The sequence below is a fragment of the Natator depressus genome, chromosome 2 (genome assembly GCF_965152275.1).
Source record: "Natator depressus isolate rNatDep1 chromosome 2, rNatDep2.hap1, whole genome shotgun sequence".
Lineage (NCBI taxonomy): Eukaryota > Metazoa > Chordata > Testudines > Cheloniidae > Natator > Natator depressus.
In genome coordinates this window covers 249158175-249177636 of record NC_134235.1, presented here as the reverse complement: position 1 = coordinate 249177636, position 19462 = coordinate 249158175, and the positions used below count along the sequence as shown (strand labels likewise).

General features: G+C 45.1%; 1 protein-coding gene across 4 annotated transcripts in view; it reads right to left on the bottom strand.

Moving 5' to 3' along the window:
- WDR86 (WD repeat domain 86) overlaps window positions 1-19462 on the bottom strand; it is a 49680-nt gene that overhangs the window by 21850 nt on the left and 8368 nt on the right. For all 4 annotated transcript variants that reach the window (XM_074946325.1, XM_074946326.1, XM_074946328.1 and 1 more), the window contains exons 3-4: window positions 12616-12757; window positions 9472-9895 (exon numbers count right to left, since the gene is read on the bottom strand). In XM_074946325.1, the coding sequence (XP_074802426.1) occupies window positions 9472-9895; window positions 12616-12757 (566 nt within the window). The remainder of the gene's footprint in view (window positions 1-9471; window positions 9896-12615; window positions 12758-19462) is intronic.

Here is a 19462-nt window from a genome sequence, read left to right as displayed (position 1 = left end):
ATTTGCTTACAACCTTGCCGAAATTTAACCGCTTGGACTGAAATTTTCCAGGCTTGGTTTCTGCCTCAGGCCACAGATTTTTGTGAAGTTTCAGCAAAAGCAGCTCAGTTACTTTTGAGAACAAGACTCAGGAAAAGTAGGTTTCTTGAAGAGCTGTAGGGTGAAAACCTGGCTCCACTGAAGTCAATGGCCTATAACCCGTTGAAAGAAATGGGGCCAGAAATTTACCCTACTGCTTAGGGGGTCTGAAGCAGGAATTAAGCATATTAATCATTTTGTTTATTCTCCCCACTTATTTTTGCCCTCTGATTATACCTTTAAGAGCAGTAATTGACTACTAGAGCATCCTCAAAACATGTTCCTGTAATAACAGCACAGAGGGAGCAGAGAAACAACCTTTAACCCCAAAAACGTATCCAAACAAAACAGAGGTTATTTGGTGCCTGCATAATTCAGCTTTAAGTTTTCCCTCTAAGAGAGAGGGACGCGCAAATTCCCATGTTACAATAGCTTTTGGGCCTGTAGGACCTAGCAGCAACCGTCTCCTTTACGAAACAATGGCAACACTTATTAAACAGCGACTAATATATTTTTGCCCTGCAAAGGAGCAGCAATCATTTTACACACCAGTAAACAAGGAGAGAGTTGACTGCATGTGTTTTCCCATGGAAGCTAACACAATACATCTATTTAAGACCATTTGGGCTTGAAATCCCTTAAGTTACAGCCACCAGAGCATGGAATTTCTAAAAATATCCTGTTAAAAATGACTTGTTATCTCAACTATACACTCAGAAGAGAGGAGCAATTTTATCCAAGCCTCCTCATGCCAGATGTCCCCCAAACCTGCCATTTTGTGGCTGGTGGGGAGGGGTTGCCATAGAAACACAGTGAAATATAGATAGCAAGATGTACAAATGAAATAGGATTTTGCTAACCTAAAAACTACACCATGTCTTTTCTTTTCTTCTTTACCATTTCCTGGTTTTCTTCTATCAGTCTGATCAAGCCCTCGGACCGCTACCCCTTCCTACTTCTCCATGTGGGCACCAATGATACTGCCAAGAATGACCCTGAGCAGGTCACTGCAGACTACGTGGCTCTGGGAAGAAGGATAAGGGAGTTTGAGGCGCAAGTGGTGTTCTCATCCATCTTCCCTGTTGAAGGAAAAGGCGCAGGTAGGGACCATCAAATTGTGGAAGTAAATGCGTGGTTACCCGGGTGGTGTTGGAGAGAGCGCTTTGGATTCTTCAACCGTGGGATGTTGTTCCAGGAAGTAGGATTGCTAGGAAGAGATGGGATCCATCTAACAAAGACAGGGAAGAGATCTTCACAGGCAGGCTTGCTAACCTAGTAAGGAAGGCTTTAAACTAGGTTCGATGGGGTGTGGTGACCTAAGCCCTGAGGTAAGTGGGGAAGTAGGATACCGGGAGGAAACACAAGAAGGAGGGTAACAGGGGAGACCTCCTGATTCATACTGAGAAAGTAGGGCAATCGGCTAGTTATCTTAGGTACCTGTACACGAATGCAAGAAGCCTGGGAAACAAGCAGGAAGAACTGGAAGTCCTGGCAGTCAAAGAACTATGATGTGATTGGAATAACAGACTTGGGGGGTAACTCACATGACTGGAGCACTATCATGGATGGGTATAAACTGTTCAGGAAGGACAGGCGGGAGAGAAAAGGGGGAGGAGTTGCAGTGTATATAAGAGAGCAGTATGATTGTTCAGAGCTCCAGGATGAAACTGGAGGAAAGCCTGTTGAGAGTCTTTGGGTTAAGTTTAGAGGCGAGAGCAACAAGGGTGATATTGTGGTGGGCATCTGCTATAGACCACCAGACCAGGAGGATGAGGTAAACAAGGCTTTCTTCGGACAACTAACAGAAGTTTCCAGATCACAGGCCCTGGTTCTCATGGGGACTTCAATCACCCTGACATCTGCTGGGAGAGCAATACAGCAGTTCACAGACAAGCCAGGAAGTTTTTGGAGAGTGTTGGGGACAACTTCCTGGTGCAAGTGCTGGAGGAACCAACTAGGGGTCATATGCCTCTTAACCTGCTGCTTACAAACAGGGAAGAATTGGTAGGGGAAGTAGAAGTGGGTGGCAACCTGGGCAGCAGTGACCATGAGATGGTTGAGTTCAGGATCCTGACAAAAGGAAGAAAGGAGAGCAGCAGAATACGGACCCTGGACTTCAGAAAAGCAGACTTTGACTCCCTCAGGGAACTGATGGGCAGGATCCCCTGGGAGGCTAATATGAGGGGGAAAGCAGTCCAGGAGAGCTGGCTGTATTTTAAAGAAGGCTTATTGAGGGCGCAGAAACAAACCATCCCAATATGCAGAAAGAATAGCAAATATGGCAGGCGACCAGCTTGGCTTAACAGAAAAATCTTTGGTGAGCTTAAACACAAAAAGGAAGCTTACAAGTGGAAACTTGGACAGATGACTAGAGAAGAGCAGCTAGTCCTATAGGAAAAGGGGAAGAGTTAATTGAGATTACACCAAATATGAGCCCCAGGAGGATACAGGATGGGTTAAAGAGGATTACAAGGGAGAATAGGAATAGAAAGAACTTGCAGCCAGAGGGAACAGGGGATAGACCGGAGAATAGCACCGTCACTAGGAAAAGACAGGTCTATGTGATTGGGGACTCTTTACTGAGAAGAATAGATAGGCCTGTAATCAGAGCTGATCCAGAGAATAGGAGGGTGTGCTGTCTTCCAGGTGCTAAGATATGGGATGTAGACCTGAGGTTGAAAAGGATTCTAAAGATAGCGGGAAAGAATCCCCTAATTATCCTTCATGTGGGAACAAATGATACGGCTAAATTCTCGTTGGAAAGTATTAAGGGAGACTATGCTAGGCTGGGGAAGACACTTAAGGAAATTGGGGCTCAGGTGATCTTTAGTGGGATTCTGCCTGTTCCTAGAGAAGGGCAACAAAGGTGTGACAAGATTATGACTATCAACAGATGGCTTAGGCAGTGGTGATATAAAGAGGGCTTTGGGATGTATGGCCACTGGGAGGCATTCATGGATAGAGGACAGTTCTCTCGGGATGGACTTCATCTGAGTAGGGAAGGAAATAGACTTCTAGGATGGAGGCTGGCACAACTGATTAAGAGAGCTTTAAACTAGGAATTAGGGGGAGATGGTTGGGAGATGTCCAGGTCATCTCCACGCCAGAATTTAGCATTGAGAGGAAAGAAAATGAAGTAAGAGTGGATACAGCCATGGGTAGGAGGAAGGGCAGTGTAAATACAAGTCTAATAGGTTATACTGGTAGTAAAATGACCATGCCTAATAGGGTACAGAATGTGAGTGAGGCCAAACAGCAAAAATTAAGATGTTTGTACACTAATGCGAGGAGCCTAGGTAACAAAATGGAGGAACTAGAGCTACTGGTGCAGGAAGTGAAACCAGATATTATAGGGATAACAGAAACATGGTGGAATAGTAGTCATGACTGGACTACAGGTATTGAAGGGTATGTGCTGTTTAGGAAAGACTGAAATAAAGGTAAAAGTGGTGGAGTAGCATTGTATATCAATGATGAGATAGAATGTAAAGAAATAAGAAGCAATGAAATGGATATAACTGAGTCTGTCTGGACAAAAATTAAATTGGGGAAGAAAACTATTAGAGCCTCCCCTGGGATAGTGCTTGGGGTGTGCTATAGACCACCGGGATCTAATTTGAATATGGATAGAGCCCTTTTTAATGTTTTTAATAAAGTAAATACTAATGGAAACTGTGTGATCATGGGAGACTTTAACTTCCCAGATATAGACTGGAGGACGAGTGCTAGTAATAATAATAGGGCTCAGATTTTCCTAGATGCGATAGCTGATGGATTCCTTCAGCAAGTAGTTGCTGAACCGACTAGAGGGGATGCCATTTTAGATTTGGTTTTGGTGAGCAGTGAGGACCTCATAGAAGAAATGGTTGTAGGGGATAATCTTGGCTCAAGTGATCATGAGCTAATTCAGTTCAAACTGAACGGAAGGATTAATAAAAATAAATCTGCAGCTAGGGTTTTTGATTTCAAAAGGGCTGACTTTCAAAAATTAAGGAAATTAGTTAGGGAAGTGGATTGAACTGAAGAATTTATGGATCTAAAGGCAGAGGAGGCCTGGGATTATTTTAAATCAAAGCTGCAGAAGCTATCGGAAGCCTGCATCCCAAGTAAGGAGAAAAAATTCATAGGCAGGCGTTGTAGACCAAGCTGGATGAGCAAGCATCTCAGAGAGGTGATTAAGAAAAAGCAAAAAGCATATAGGGAGTGGAAGAAGGGAGGGATCAGCAAGGAAAGCTACCTTATTGAGGTCAGAACATGTAGGGATAAAGTGAGACAGGCTAAAAGTCAAGTAGAGTTGGACCTTGCAAAGGGAATTAAAACCAATAGTAAAAGGTTCTATAGTCATATAAATAAGAAGAAAACAAAGAAAGAAGAAGTGGGACCGCTAAACACTGAGGATGGAGTGGAGGTCAAGGATAATCTAGGCATGGCCCAATATCTAAATAAATACTTTGCCTCAGTCTTTAATAAGACTAAAGAGGATCTTAGGGATAATGGTAGCATGACAAATGGGAATGAGGATATGGAGGTAGACATTACCATATTTGAGGTAGAAGCGAAACTCAAACAGCTTAATGGGACTAAATCGGGGGGCCCAGATAATCTTCATCCAAGAATATTAAAGGAATTGGCACAAGAAATTGCAAGCCCATTAGCAAGAATTTTTAATGAATCTGTAAACTCAGGGGTTGTACCTTATGATTGGAGAATTGCTAACACAGTTCCTATTTTTAAGAAAGGAAAAAAAAGTGATCCGGGTAATTATAGGCCTGTTAGTTTGACATCTGTAGTATGCAAGGTCTTGGAAAAAATTTTGAAGGAGAAGGTAGTTAAGGACATTGAAGTCAATGGTAAATGGGACAAAATACAACATGGTTTTACAAATGGTAGATCATGCCAAACCAACCTGATCTCCTTCTTTGAGAAAGTAACAGATTTTTTAGACAAAGGAAACGCAGTGGATCTAATCTACCTAGATTTTAGTAAGGCGTTTGATACCTTGCCACATGGGGAATTATTAGTTAAATTGGATAAGATGGGGATCAATAGGAAAATTGAAAGGTGGATGAGGAATTGGTTAAAGGGGAGACCACAACGGGTCCTACTGAAAGGTGAATTGTCAGGCTGGAGAGAGGTTACCAATGGACTTCCTCAAGGATCGGTTTTGGGACCAATCTTATTTAATCTTTTTATTACTGACCTTGGCACAAAAAGTGGGAGTGTGCTAATAAAGTTTGCGGATGATACAAAGCTGGGAGGTATTGCCAATTTAGAGAAGGACAGGGATACCCTACAGGAGGATCTGGATGACCTTGTAAACTGGAGTAATAGTAATAGGATGAAATTCAATAGTCAGAAGTGTAAGGTCATGCACTGAGGGATTAATAACAAGAATTTTAGTTATAAGCTAGGGATGCATCAATTAGAAGTAACGGAGGAGGAAAAGGACCTTGGAGTATTGGTTGATCATAGGATGACTATGAGCCACCAATGTGATATGGCTGTAAAAAAAGCTAATGCGGTCTTGGGATGCATCAGGGGAGGTATTTCCAGTAGGGATAAGGAGGTTTTAGTACCGTTATACAAGGCACTGGTGAGACCTCATCTGCAATACTGTGTGCAGTTCTGGTCTCCCATGTTTAAGAAGGATGAATTCAAACTGGAACAGGTACAGAGAAGGGCTATTAGGATGATCCGACGAATGGAAAACTTGTCTTATGAAAGGAGACTCAGGGAGCTTGGCTTGTTTAGCCTAACTAAAAGAAGGTTGAGGGGAGATATGATTGCTCTCTATAAATATATCAGAGGGATAAATACCAGAGAGGGAGAGGAATTATTTAAGCTCAGTACCAATGTGGACACAAGAACAAATGGATATAAACTGGCCACTAGGTAATTTAGACTAGAAATTATACGAAGGTTTCTAACCATCAGAGGAGTGAAGTTTTGGAATAGCCTTCCAAGGGAAGCAGTGGGGGCAAAAGATCTATCTGGCTTTAAGATTAAACTCGATAAGTTTATGGAGGAGATGGTATGATGGGATAACATGGTTTTGGTAATTAAATATTCATGGTAAATAGGCCCAATGGCCTGTGATGGGCTATTAGATGGGGTGAGATCCGAGTTACCCAGGAAAGAATTTTCTGTAGTATCTGGCTGATGAATCTTGCCCATATGCTCAGGGTTTAGCTGATTGCCATATTTGGGGTTGGGAAGGAATTTTCCTCCAGGGCAGATTGGAAGAGGCCCTGGAGGTTTTTCGCCTTCCTCTGTAGCATGGGGCACGGGTCACTTGCTGGAGGATTCTCTGCTCCTTGAAGTCTTTAAACTACGATTTGAGGACTTCAATAGCACAGATATAGGTGTGAGGGTTTTTTTTGTAGGAGTGGTGGGTGAAATTCTGTGGCCTGCATTGTGCAGGAGGTCAGACTAGATGATCATAATGGTCCCTTCTGACCTAAATATCTATGAATCTATGAGGAGTATAAAAATACTACTCGAGCATGCAGGGGTGTAATCAGGAAGGCCAAAGCACAATTGGAGTTGCAGCTAGCAAGAGATGTAAAGAGTAACAAGAAAGATTTCTACAGGTATGTTAGCAACAAGAACATGGTCAGGGAAAGCGTGGGACTCTTACTGAATGGGGGAGGCAACCTAGTGACAGATGATGTGGAAAAAGCTGACGTACTCAATGCTTTTTTTGCCTCCGTCTTCACTGACAAAGTCAGCTCCCAGACTGCTGCACTGGGCAGCATATTATGGGGAGGAGGTGAGGAGCACACAATGGTGAAAGAACTATTTAAAAAAGGTGGACATGAACAAGTCCATGAGACTGGATCTAATGCATTCGAGGGTGCTGAGGGAGTTGGCTGATGTGATTGCAGAGCCGTTGGCCATTATCTTTGAAAATTCGTGGCAATCAGGGAGGTCCTGGACGATTGGAAAAAAGGCAAATATAGTGCCCATCTTTAAAAAAGGAAAGAAAGAGAATCCAGGGAACTACAGACTGGTCAGCCTCATCTCAGTCCCTGGAAAGATCATGGAGCAGGTCCTCAAGGAATCCATTTTGAAGCACTTGGAGGAGAGGAAGGTGACCAGGAACAGTCAACATGGATTCACCAAGGGCACGTCATGCCTGAATAACCTGACTGCCTTCTATGATGAGATAACTGGATCTGTGGATATGAGAAAAGCAGTGGACATGATATACCCTGACTTTAGCAAATCTTTTGATACAGTCTCCCACAGTATTCTTGCCAGCCAGTTAAAAAAGTATGGATTGGATGAATGGACTATAAGGTGGATAGAAAGCTGGCTAGATCGTTGGGCTCAATGGGTAGCGATCAACGGCTCAAAGTCTAGTTGGCAGCTGGTATCAAGCAGAGTGCCCCAGGGGTCAATCCTGGGGTTGGTTTTGTTCAGCATCTTCATTAATGATCTGGATGATGGGATGGATTGCATCCTTAGCAAGTTCGCGGATGACACTAAGATGGGGGGCAAGGTAGATACGCTGGAGGGTGGGGACAGGGTCCAGAGTAACCTAGACAAATTGGAGGATTAGGCCAAAAGAAATCTGATGAGGTTCAACACGGACAAGTGCAGAATCCCATGCACCGTTACAGGCTGGGGACAGACTGGCTAAGCGGCAGTTCTGCAGAAAAGGACCTGGAGATTACAGTGGACAAGAAGGTGGATATGAGTCAATAGTGTGCCCTTGTTGCCAAGAAGGCTACCAGCATATTGGCTGCATTAGTAGGAGCATTGCCAGCAGATAGAGGGAAGTGATTACTCCCCTCTATTCGGCACTGGTGAGGCCACATCTGGAGTATTGTGTCCAGTTTTGGGCCCCCCACTACAGAAGGGATGTGGACAAATTGGAGAGAGTCCAGCGGAAGGCAACAAAAATGGTTAGGGGGCTGGGGCACGTGACTTATGAGGAAAGGCTGAGGGAACTGGGGTTATTTAGTCTGCAGAAGAGAAGAGTGAGTGGGGGATTTGATAGCAGCCTTCAACTACCTGAAGGGAGGTTCCAAAGAGAATGGAGCTAGGCTGTTCTTAGTGGTGGCAGATAACAGAACAAGAAGAAATGGTCTTAAGTTGCAGTGGAGGAGGTCTAGGTTGGATATTAGGAAAAACTATTTCACTAGGAGAGTGGTGAAGCAGTGGAATGGGTTACCTAGGGAGATGGTGGAATCTCCATCCTTAGAGGTTTTTACGGCCCAGCTTGACAAAGCCCTGGCTGGGATGATTTAGTTGGGGTTGGTTCTGCTTTGAGCAGGGGGTTGGACTAGATGACCTCCTGAGGTCTCTTCCAACCTTAATCTTCTATGATTCTAACTCATATGAATTCCAAGCTCAGAGAGAATCTAGGTAACAGATCTAGGAAAATTAGATCTGCCTTTCCTTTAGCCATACAGAAGCTTAGGAAAGACAGAACAGCTTCTGTGGAAGAGGAGTTGTTTCAAGGTTACAAAATGCCATTATTTCCATTACTATTTATATTTTAACGCCTGGCCAGGGACAGACCCATCTCCCCAAGTTAAAATTATGCTCTCACCCCATTTGCTAAACAAAAATATTACATTAAGAGTTAAAAATAGATTTGATAAAAAGCTCCTTATTACCTTTCATAGAAACATAAGACTGGAGGGGACCTCCCGGGTCATCAAATCCAGTTGCCTGCTACTGGAGACAATCGTGTCATATAATCCCGTTCATATTTTTATCAAGCTCTATTGTTAGATTAAGTTGATTGCCACCGTTACTCCTATTGAAGGCTGCTCCAGAACCTCACTCCTCTGATGTTTAGAAATCTTCTAATTTCTAGCCTAAATTTATTCATGGCTAGTTTATACCCATTTGTTCTTGTGCTAACTTTGTCCTTTAGCTTAAATAGCTCTTCATCCTCCCTGGTATTTATCCCCTGAGGATTTAGAAACCAATCGTATCCCCTCTCGGCCTTCATTTTTCAGAGCTAAACAAGCAAAGCTCTTTTAGTCTCCTCTCATAAGATAGGTTCCCCATTCCCTTGATCATCCAACTAGCCCTTCTCTGCAGCTGTTCCAGTTGGAATTCCTGCCTCGCTTCTCCCTGGGTTTTTGTGCCAAACACCAGTTTCTGGCTACTTTGTGGTCTGAGACTAAAGTTTGTGCTTCTTAGTCACACTTACTGGAACATTTTGTTTCATAGCTTGTCAGTACTGAAGCTTTTTAGCCACGGAGGAGGCAACAACTGGGCAGGTTTCCTGCATGTTATTGCTGTACAGTCTCAGAGGAACCTCTTCTGAGTATAAGGTGGCAGCTCAGTCCCCTTGGCCTATTCAGTTCTTGGCCAAGAATGGTACGATGTGGATAACCACCTCCAGGTGGCAGTATGAAACATACTGGTTCTTACCTCTAGACAGATAACCGATCCTTGATGCTCTTTGAACACTTTTAACTGCTCACCGGTTACAATATTCCATGTTCGGATGGTATAATCTGTGCTGCCAGAAAATAGCTCCCTGTTTGGAGCATCGAGTATAAGGCATAAAACAGCCCCAGTGTGCCCTAGCAGAGTCTGGTAGCAGCGCCCACTCGACACCCACCAGACCTTAACAGTGCAGTCTGTGCTTCCTGTCACCAGGAAGTCTCTGCTCAGTTTCTCCTGCTCCTCCTCTGACTCATCATGAACATCCCTGGAGGAGTAGTGAGCCAGAGTCAGAACACAGTTCCGATGGCCCCGGAATTCCTGGATTTGCTTCTCCTTGTCCACACTCCAGCACCGAGCTGTCCTGTCATAGGAGCCGCTAAATAGATAGTCTTTGGCAACCAGGATCCTGTTAAAAATAAAGAACTAGTATACACATTGTTGCTTTGTGCTTTAACTGCCGCCCCTTCACCCCCGGTGACTGCATAAAGGGTACTGTACCAAGACTGCAATGAAGCACAAGAAGCAACTGTCCTTCAAATAATTGTTCAACCATCAGATATATTAAATATATCAATGTGAGTGCCTCATTGCCACACGCAAGGACATGGCACAGTCCTTCAGAGACTTACCCAGTTACAAGTGAAAACAAACACATTACAAGGCAGAAGACTACTCCATTCAGGGTTCATCCAGGTTTTGGCCTTTGGTATTTGATTCTCTGCTGCTTAACATTTCCATTCCAGTTTAGGACACCATGTTGCTAGCAAGCAACTCTAATTCCCCACTGAACCTGCAAGACGTATCTAGATTTCTGATACACTGACAATGGAAGATTCCCAGGATCATAAGACTTGCCAAACCAGATCAGAGATCCATCTAATCTGCTATCCTATCTTCAACAGTGGCTAACACCAGATGTTTCAGAGGAAGATACAAAAAATCACATAGTGGACAATTATATATGGAATAATTTGCCCATAAAAGAAATTTCTTCCTAATTCCAGCTAATTAGGGGTTATTTATACCCTGAAGAATGAGAGTTTAATCCTCTTACAATTTTTTATCCTCATTTAATTGCTGATGTTTTCATTAACTATATGAATTACATGTAAAAAAACAGGATAAAAAGAATGTTAAAGTTACAAATATAAGCATTCAGAAGTTAGGAAATCCCAGTATTAAGGTTGCATGTGGAACTTTAATTTGTCCCTTCTGCATATACATTATACATAATCACATGCTATCCTTCCCTTCCCTCTCCTCTACCCCCCCAAAAGCCAAAACAAGCCAAAACAAAACCTGCTTCAGCATTCTGAAGTCAGGTAACTTATTTAGGTACCTAAAATAGACTAATTTTGGGAACCCTTTAAAAAATAACCTTGACTAGCAGCGCTACCATGTGTTATTCATTAGTTATCAGTTGCTTTTATAAACTTATTTAGCAGCTCATTTTTCATTATGGCTATTTAGTTGTCCAAATGCCAAAGAAAATAGCCAACAATAACAGCAATTAAACTAATCAAACAGTTAGTTTCCAAGAACTTGGAACCACAAATGATGGTTCCTAAGACCAATTATCACACAACTGTCAGACAAACAGGCAGGTTAAAAACAACTTTTAAAAAAATACATAGTCAAGGATCTCACAAAAAGAGGATGATCATCATTATCCCAGTTTTACAGATAGAGGCTACAGCTACATGAGAGAGCCGTGCACTACAGCGGCGCAGCTGTAAGCTCTCTAATGTAGCTGCTCTACGTAGACGGGAGAGAGCTCTCTCAAAGGCTTCACTACTTCAGCCCTGGCGAGCGGCTGCTCCCTATGCTGGCAGGAGAAGCTCTGCCATCGACATAGTGCTGTCCACACCAGTGCTTATGTTGGTGTAATTTACATCACTCAGGGGGGTGGTTTATTCACACCCTGAGCAACATAAATTGTGCTGACAAAAGCTGTAGTGTAGACATAGCCAGAGAAACTGAAGAACAGAGGGGTTAAGTGACTTCCTTAAACTCTCAAAGGGAGTCAGTGACAGATGTAGGATCAGACACCCAGTCCAGCACTCAGTCCACTGGACAACAGAAGATCTGATCAAAGAGCAGCATGCAGCCCATGAAGTTCTACCCTGCAGTTCATAGCACCTTCACCTTAATGAGGAAAAGAAGGTGGTCCACTTAGATCAAGAAGCCAAATGTCCAAATTAGAGACAGGTCAGGGTGGGTTAGGGTTAGGGATACTTCTAACCACCTTCTTTTCCGTAAGTTAGACATGGCCCTTTGGCACCTGTCAGGCTGCGAAGGCAGCCATCTAAAATGGGCAATGTTTTGGTGTCCCTTTAATTCAAGATGTCATGAAAACTGGCTGACCCAGTATTTGAGCTCTCTCCTCCAACTGTTTACATATTCTGTTACATGCGTGTATTTGTTTTTTCCTTTCAAAACAAATGCTTCAATTGCTCTATTCCTAAATAAGTAAATATTTTCCAGCAATCAGGAGAAACCCTAGGATAACAAGCTAGGGAATATGCAAGTTCAGTAAGAGGTCAGAGTGTAATTTTAAACTTAGTTTTAACAATAAGGAATACATCATTCAAACAGGACCATGTCCTTTTTGCTAACAAGAATGGCTGACATGCTGCTTTTAAAATCTATTTATTACAGGTATCTGCTTTCAACTGAGCAATTTCTTCTAGAATTCCATTCCCAGTGGCAGATTCACCATACTGTGAGCCTTTTGCTGTTCTCCCATCTCCAGTCTATAGCTGTGTCAGCACTGTTGCTAGGATAACTAATTATTACCACAAAGAACATGAGTAGCAGAGAGTCAAAGATTTACACAACCCATTTAGTTGTATAATGGAGATTACCAGATAAATTGTCTTTTTACCAGGATACAAGGTGGGTGAGGTAATATTTTTGTTGGACCAACATCAGTTGGAGAGAGAGACAAGTTTTGAGCTAAACAGAGCTCGTCCTCAGGTCCCACAAAAAATATTACCTCACCCGCCTTGTCTCTCTAACATCCTGTGACCCACAGGGCTACTACAGCACTGCATACAATTTATCTCGTGTCAAGTTACAGAAGCACAATGGAATGATCCTCTTAAATGAAAAATCTGTAGTACCAACCTGTTGACAATTGATGTGTGCCCTCGGTAAATGGCCAGACACTGGCCTGTCATCACATCCCACTTTCTAATTGTGTGATCTGCACTACATGTGAATGCAACCTCATTTTCTAAGTGACAAAAGGTGATGTAGCTTTCATGTCCTAGGAACAATGAGGGAGATAAAAAATATTCAGTATGTTTCAAACAGAACAGGTCGGGCAAGCTGTGACATGCTTTCTTTAGTTTAATTTAAAAAAAAAAAACTTTGAAAGTTTGAAATTGGCCTGATCCAAAACCCCAGACCCTAATACTTTTGCGGCTGCAGTTTAAAAATCCACAACTGAGTTCATCACAAGCAGGAGCTCATGGAAAACATGGCACTTTTAATTTTAAAAGCATGAACTCCATCTTTGATTTACTGCTTCATTGGTATAAGGAATAAATTAAACAGAGGCATAGGTGCTGGAACTAGGGGTGCTGGGAGTGCTGCCGCACCCCAGGGCTTGGAGTAGTAACAACACAAATACATGGTTTCCACATTCCCCACTATAAAAATTGTTCAAGGACCACTGAACAGAGGTATGGTGGACCATTTCAATGATTACTGTCAACCAATTTAAGGCCCATCACTGAGCTTCTTGTTGTTTTAAAGGGTATTACAGAAACAATGAGCCAAATTCATCCTTGGTGTAACTCAACTGAAATCAATTGAGTTCAAATGAGCAATGAATTTGGTTCACTATATAAATACAAGCCTTTTCTCTTCTCTTTTTTAATTTGGTGAAAAAAGTGTATTTCAACATTACCCTCTGGTTTTTTAGACAAACAGCAGCACTGGGCTAGTGCAGGAAATTCTGAAATACAAAAGACTAATTGGAAAGTTTCATTCCCAATCTAATTTAATAAGGTCCAGTGTGAGTGAAATGCAAGCAACTAAAAGAACATGAGTGATGAAAAATAAATCAGCTGTATTCCCCCCCCCATTATTTCTAATAACAAGTAGAAATATTAAATATGCTTTTAATGGCAACAGTATCTCTTTAAGCAAATATAATAGAGAGAAAGAATAAAGGCATTATCATTACTATTTATACAGTGATCAGAGCGTAGTAGGCTTTATAGTCAGATTAAAAACAGACATGGTCCCTGCCCTAAAGAGTTTACACTCAAGCAAAAGTGTGGGAATAGAGGCAAGGAGGAGTAGGGTTACAACATTTAGGTTGAGTTGTTATTTGATTGTACCATTAAGTGTATTTTACTGGGACTCTGTGAGTTCAAGATTCAATTCCCACCAGCTCTGCCATAGCCTTCCAATTTGGCCTTGTCACAAGATCTCTCTGGGCCTTGGTTCCCCATCTGTAAAACAGGGGTATAATACTTTCTCTCCTTCCCCCCACCCACCGCTTCATTTTATCTGTTTAGATTGCTTACTCTTGGGGTAACATCTCTTACTATGCGGCTGTACAGTGCCTAGCACAATGGAACCCCAGTCTCAGCAGGGGCCACTAGGTGCTATGATTATTATTCCAGTAGCTTTGGGGTTTGTTTGGAGGGGTGGGGGAAAGAGGTAGAACATGACAAGCAGAAGAGGTTGGAGGGAAAGAGGAAGGAACAAAGATATAGGGAAAGGAGTGGTAGAGTAGGGAGAGTTATGCAGAAGAGGGAAATGGGAAAGGGTAGAGGTAAGGATCAGGAGGAGAGCAGATGGTAAAATGAGGCAAGCAGACATAGTTAACTGACAGCATTAAAAATATGTGACTTAAAACAAGTGACTAAAGATAGTCAATTAGATATCAGGGGGTAGCTGTGTGAGTCTGTATCCCCAAAAACAACCAGGAGTCCAGTGGCACCTTAAAGACTAACAGATTTATTTGGGCATAAACTTTCATGGGTAAAAAACCCACTTCTTCAGATGCATGGAGTGAAAATTACAGATGCAGGCATTATATGCTGACACATGAAGAGAAGGGAGTTACCTCACAAGTGGAGAACCAGTGTTGACAGGACCAATTCAATCAGGGTGGATGTAGTCCACCCCCAATAATAGATGAGGAGGTGTCAATTCCAGGAGAGGCAAAGCTGCTTTTGTAATGAGCCAGCCACTCCCAGTCCCTATTCAAACCCAAATTAATGGTGTTAAATTTGCAAATGAATTTTAGTTCTGCTGTTTCTCTTTGTAGTCTGTTTCTGAAGTTTTTTTTGTTCAAGTATAGCTACTTTTAAATCTGTTAGCTACTTTTAACAGATTTAAAAGTAACAGATTTAAAAGTAGCTATATAAGCTCCTAGTCAAATACTTATCTAGAAGAGGGACACACGCAATATACTGTCAGACTAACTGTAGACCATGCTGTGCACAGGAATTTGTTTATTGTTAATCTGACAGCATATTGCACATCTTGTCAACTAGAGCATAAATTTTTGCAATGAGACGAATATGTGGCTGACTTCCAGAAAGTCAGAGTCTTTCCAGATGGTATCACAAGTAAAGGTAAACTGAAATGCATTTTAAGTAAATAAAAGATGGCTCTGGGGATTAGTAATGTGATATAGCACTCTTCTAGCTGCTGGCTCAATTCCAACCTAGGTCACGTGACCAAAAGTTGTTACCATCAACAGCCAATGAAAAGTGAGCTTGATGGCCTCAGTCCAATTACCCAAGGACTGTAATGTGCACTGAAAAAAAACCCCACACACACCAAAATTTGGCACCCTTATAAGCAGACTCAACACACTGGTCAAGAATCAGGCCATCTGATCTATACTATGAACCCTTGTACCTATGCTGAGGTTTTGTGAAAACCTTCCACCAGTGCTAGCAAATTTGGGAGTGTGAGTGTAGACATTCACCAGCATCTTGAGCACCATGCTACATAATTCTGCTCTGAGCCGCTTTAGACCAGTGGTTTTAAAACTTCGGGTCACGACCCAGTACTGGGTCATGGAATGCAAGGCACTGGGTCACCTTCCTCAGCACCCAGGTACCATGGCGCCTGGCCAGTAAAAACTAGTGGTTCCTGGCAATGGGAGCTGGGGCAGGCAGGGGGAGGTGCCTGTAGGTGAGAGCGGCTTGCGTGCCTCCGCTTAGGAGGCAGACCTGCTGCTGGCTGCTTCTGTGGTGCCTGCCTCTGCACCCTGGCTGTGCTGCTGACTGGGAGCCACCGGAGGTAAGCCTGTGCCCCAACCCTGCACCCCAATCCCCTGACCCAGCTCAGAGCCCCCCTAAACCCAAAGCCCCCTCCTGCACTCCAAATGCCTCATCCAAGGCCCCACCCCAAAGCCTGAACCCCCAGCCCAGAGCCCTGACCCCCCTCCCTCACCCCAACCCCCTGCCCCAGCCCAGAGCCCCCTCCCACACCCTGAACCCCTCATTCCTGGACCTATGCCAGAGCCCTCACCCCAACCCTCTGCCCCAGCCCTGAGCCCCGTCCCACACCCCAAAGTCCTCATCCCCAGCCCCGTTGGGTCATGGGCATCAACAATTTTCTTCAACTGGGTCACCAGAAAAAAAGTTTGAAAACCACTGATCTAGACAACCTGGTGGCTGAATCACTTCACCACTATCTACAATAGTTATTCTTGGAGGAATTATGCACACATGCAAAGTTCAAGTCCCTGGCAGATTTTTTCCCCCCTGCAGAAAATAGATTCTGCCGGGGAAGTGCTGCAATTACACCTTTCACCCACCAGGGGCTACTGTTGTGCCAGAAGAGGGCAGTTGGCTCATGGGCAGGAGAGGCTGCTTTCCTCACAGCGCCCTGCCTATGGGGACAGGTGAGGAGGCACAGTATATGTGAAGCACTTAGAGGAGAGGAAAGTGATCAGGAACAGTCAGCATGGATTCACCAAGGGCAAGTCATGCCTGACTAATCTAATTGCCTTCTATGACGAGATAACTAGCTCTGTGGATGAGGGGAAAGCAGTGGACGTGTTATTCCTTGACTTTAGCAAAAGCTTTTGATACGGTCTCCCACAGTATTCTTGCCAGCAAGTTAAAGAAGTATGGGCTGGATGAATGGACTGTGAGGTGGGTAGAAAGCTGGCTAGATTGTCAGGCTCAACGGGTGGTGATCAATGGCTCCATGTCTAGTTGGCAGCCGGTATCAAGTGGAGTGCCCCAAGGGTCGGTCCTGCGGCGGTTTTGTTCAATATCTTCATAAATGATCTGGAGGATAGTGTGGATTGCACCCTCAGCAAGTTTGCAGATGACACTAAACTGGGAGGAGAGGTAGATATGCTGGAGGGTAGGGATAGGATACAGAGGGACTTAGACAAATTGGAGGATTGGGCCAAAAGAAATCTGATGAGGTTCAACAAGGACAAGTGCAGAGTCCTGCACTTAGGACGGAAGAATCCCATGCACCGCTACAGACTAGGGACCGAATGGCTCGGCAGCAGTTCTGCAGAGAAGGACCTAGGGGTTACAGTGGACGAGAAGCTGGATATGAGTCAACAGTGTACCCTTGTTGCCAAGAAGGCCAATGGCATTTTGGGATGTATATGTAGGGGCATTGCCAGCAGATTGAGGGACGTGATCATTCCCCTCTCTTCGACATTGGTGAGGCCTCATCTGGAGTACTGTGTCCAGTTTTGGGCCCCACACTACAAGAAGGATGTGGAAAAATTGGAAAGAGTCCAGCGGAGGGCAACAAAAATTATTAGGGGACTGGAACACATGACTTACGAGGAGAGGCTGAGGGAACTGGGGATGTTTAGTCTACGGAAGAGAAGAAAGAGGGGGGATTTGATAGCTGCTTTCAACTACCTGAAAGGGGGTTCCAAAGAGGATGGATCTAGACTGTTCTCAGTGGTAGCAGATGGCAGAACAAGGAGTAATGGTCTCAAGTTGCAGTGGGGGAGGTTTAGGTTGGATATTAGGAAAAAGTTTTTCACTAGGAGGGTAGTGAAACACTGGAATGCGTTACCTAGGGAGGTGGTGGAATCTCCTTCCTTAGAAGTTTTTAAGGTCAGGCTTGACAAAGCCCTGGCTGGGATGATTTAGTTGGGGATCGGTCCTGCTTTGAGCAGGGGGTTGGACTAGATGACCTCCTGAGGTCCCTTCCAACCCTGATATTCTATGATTCTATGTGGGGGATGGACAGAGTAGGGCACATGGGGCTTCTAAGGGGTCACGTTGACTGGGGTTCACAAGAGCTAGTGGGGGGACAGACTGGGGCAGGAACACAGGAGCTAGTGGGTGATAGCATTGAGCCAGGGAGTGGGAGTGCAGGGCCACATGGGGACAGTGGAGGACTGGTGGCTGAGTGGAGGTGCAGGAACACATGGGGACAGAGGCAGATGTGCCTGACTGAATGGGAGAGGCTCGGGGTCAGCCAGGGACTCCATGGGGGAGGCTCCCCAACTCCCTAACAACTCTTCCCAAAAACAACTATTCCACACTTCTCCCACTCCGACGCACACCCAACAAGCCTCCACATTCATTCCTAGGCTGTTTCCCAGCAATTACTTCCCTCTCCCTCAGCTCCTCTCTTATCCCTGACTCCCACAAGCTTTTACACTGTTTCTGAGAGGTGCAGGAAATAAACAGAGCCCTGCAAATCAACGGGTATCTGTTTTATATCCATGGACCATTCTTGCAGATAGCCACTCGGATGCAGATACAAATTTTGTATCCGCGCAGGGCTCTGACGGTAAGAGTCAGGCAGGCAACTGTGAGAAACCATGGCTCGGACTCTCCACCTGCCCTGGGCAGGGCGCCTGGGGTACAGGGACACAGACTGGGGGCTGCTCAGGCCCCACCCAGGGCAGGTGGAAGGTCTGCTGCGACTCCCCACAGCTGGCTCTTAGCATGGCCAGGCTGCGGCTCAAAGGGCCTGCCCCCCACTGGCCGGAGCTGGGTCAGGGAGAGCCATGCTGGCAGCTGTGGGAAGCCCAGGCAGACCCTCCACCTGCTGTGGGGGACCCGAGCAGCCCCCGGCCCGTTTCCCTGACCCCCCAGATCACCTGCCCAGGGCAGGTGGAGGGACCCAGGCTCCCCACAGCTGCAGCTTCCCAACCCAGCTTCGGCCAGTGGGGGACAGGCAGCTGTGGGGAGCCGCAGTGGACCCTCTCATTGCCCATGACTCCGCGGCTCCTCACAGATGCCCGGGTGGCTTGTATCATGGCTAGGCTGTGGCTCCAATGCCCTACCCCCCCGGCCAGAGCCGGGTCGGGAGAGCCGAGTGGGCAGCTGTGGGGAGCTGGCATGGAGTCATGGACCTCCACCTGCCCTGGGTGGGGGGCCCGAGCAGCTCCACAGGTCACCATGCAGCAGTGACCAGTAGCGCTGGAACAGGGGACCAGGAGAGGCCTCGCCCATCCACTCTTCAAAGGGGCGGACCCCTCCTCCTTCCCTTCTTCTTCTCCCACCAAGGTCCCACCCACCCTTCCCCACAGCCAGGCCAGCTGGAGCCCAGCTGGGGAGCTGTGGGGAGCTGCAGCAGACCCTCCACCTGCCTGTGGTGCAGGGGAGGGACTGACAGCAGCCCCCAGCCATGTCCCTGCCCCCCAGGCTCCCTGCCCAGCCAAGGGCAGGTGAAGGGTCCATGACAGCTCCCCGCAGCTGCCCACGTGGCTCTCCATGACCCGGCTCCGGTGAGGAGGGTGGGGGGCCTCAGAGCCTCAGCCAGGCCACAGTGAGTAGAGCCATGCAAATCCGTTGATATCTGTGGATATCCACAGACAACTTTTGTGGATCACAGATCAGATGCAGATACACAGATGCAGATCCAAGCAGGGCTCTCAAAATATGTTTCTTTATTGTAGTTTAAATGAATTATTACTAAAGTTCTGTATTAATATGCCTATTAAGGAATCTATTTGATAAAAACATTTCCTGAATCTTTTTTGTTCTCTATATTGTTACAA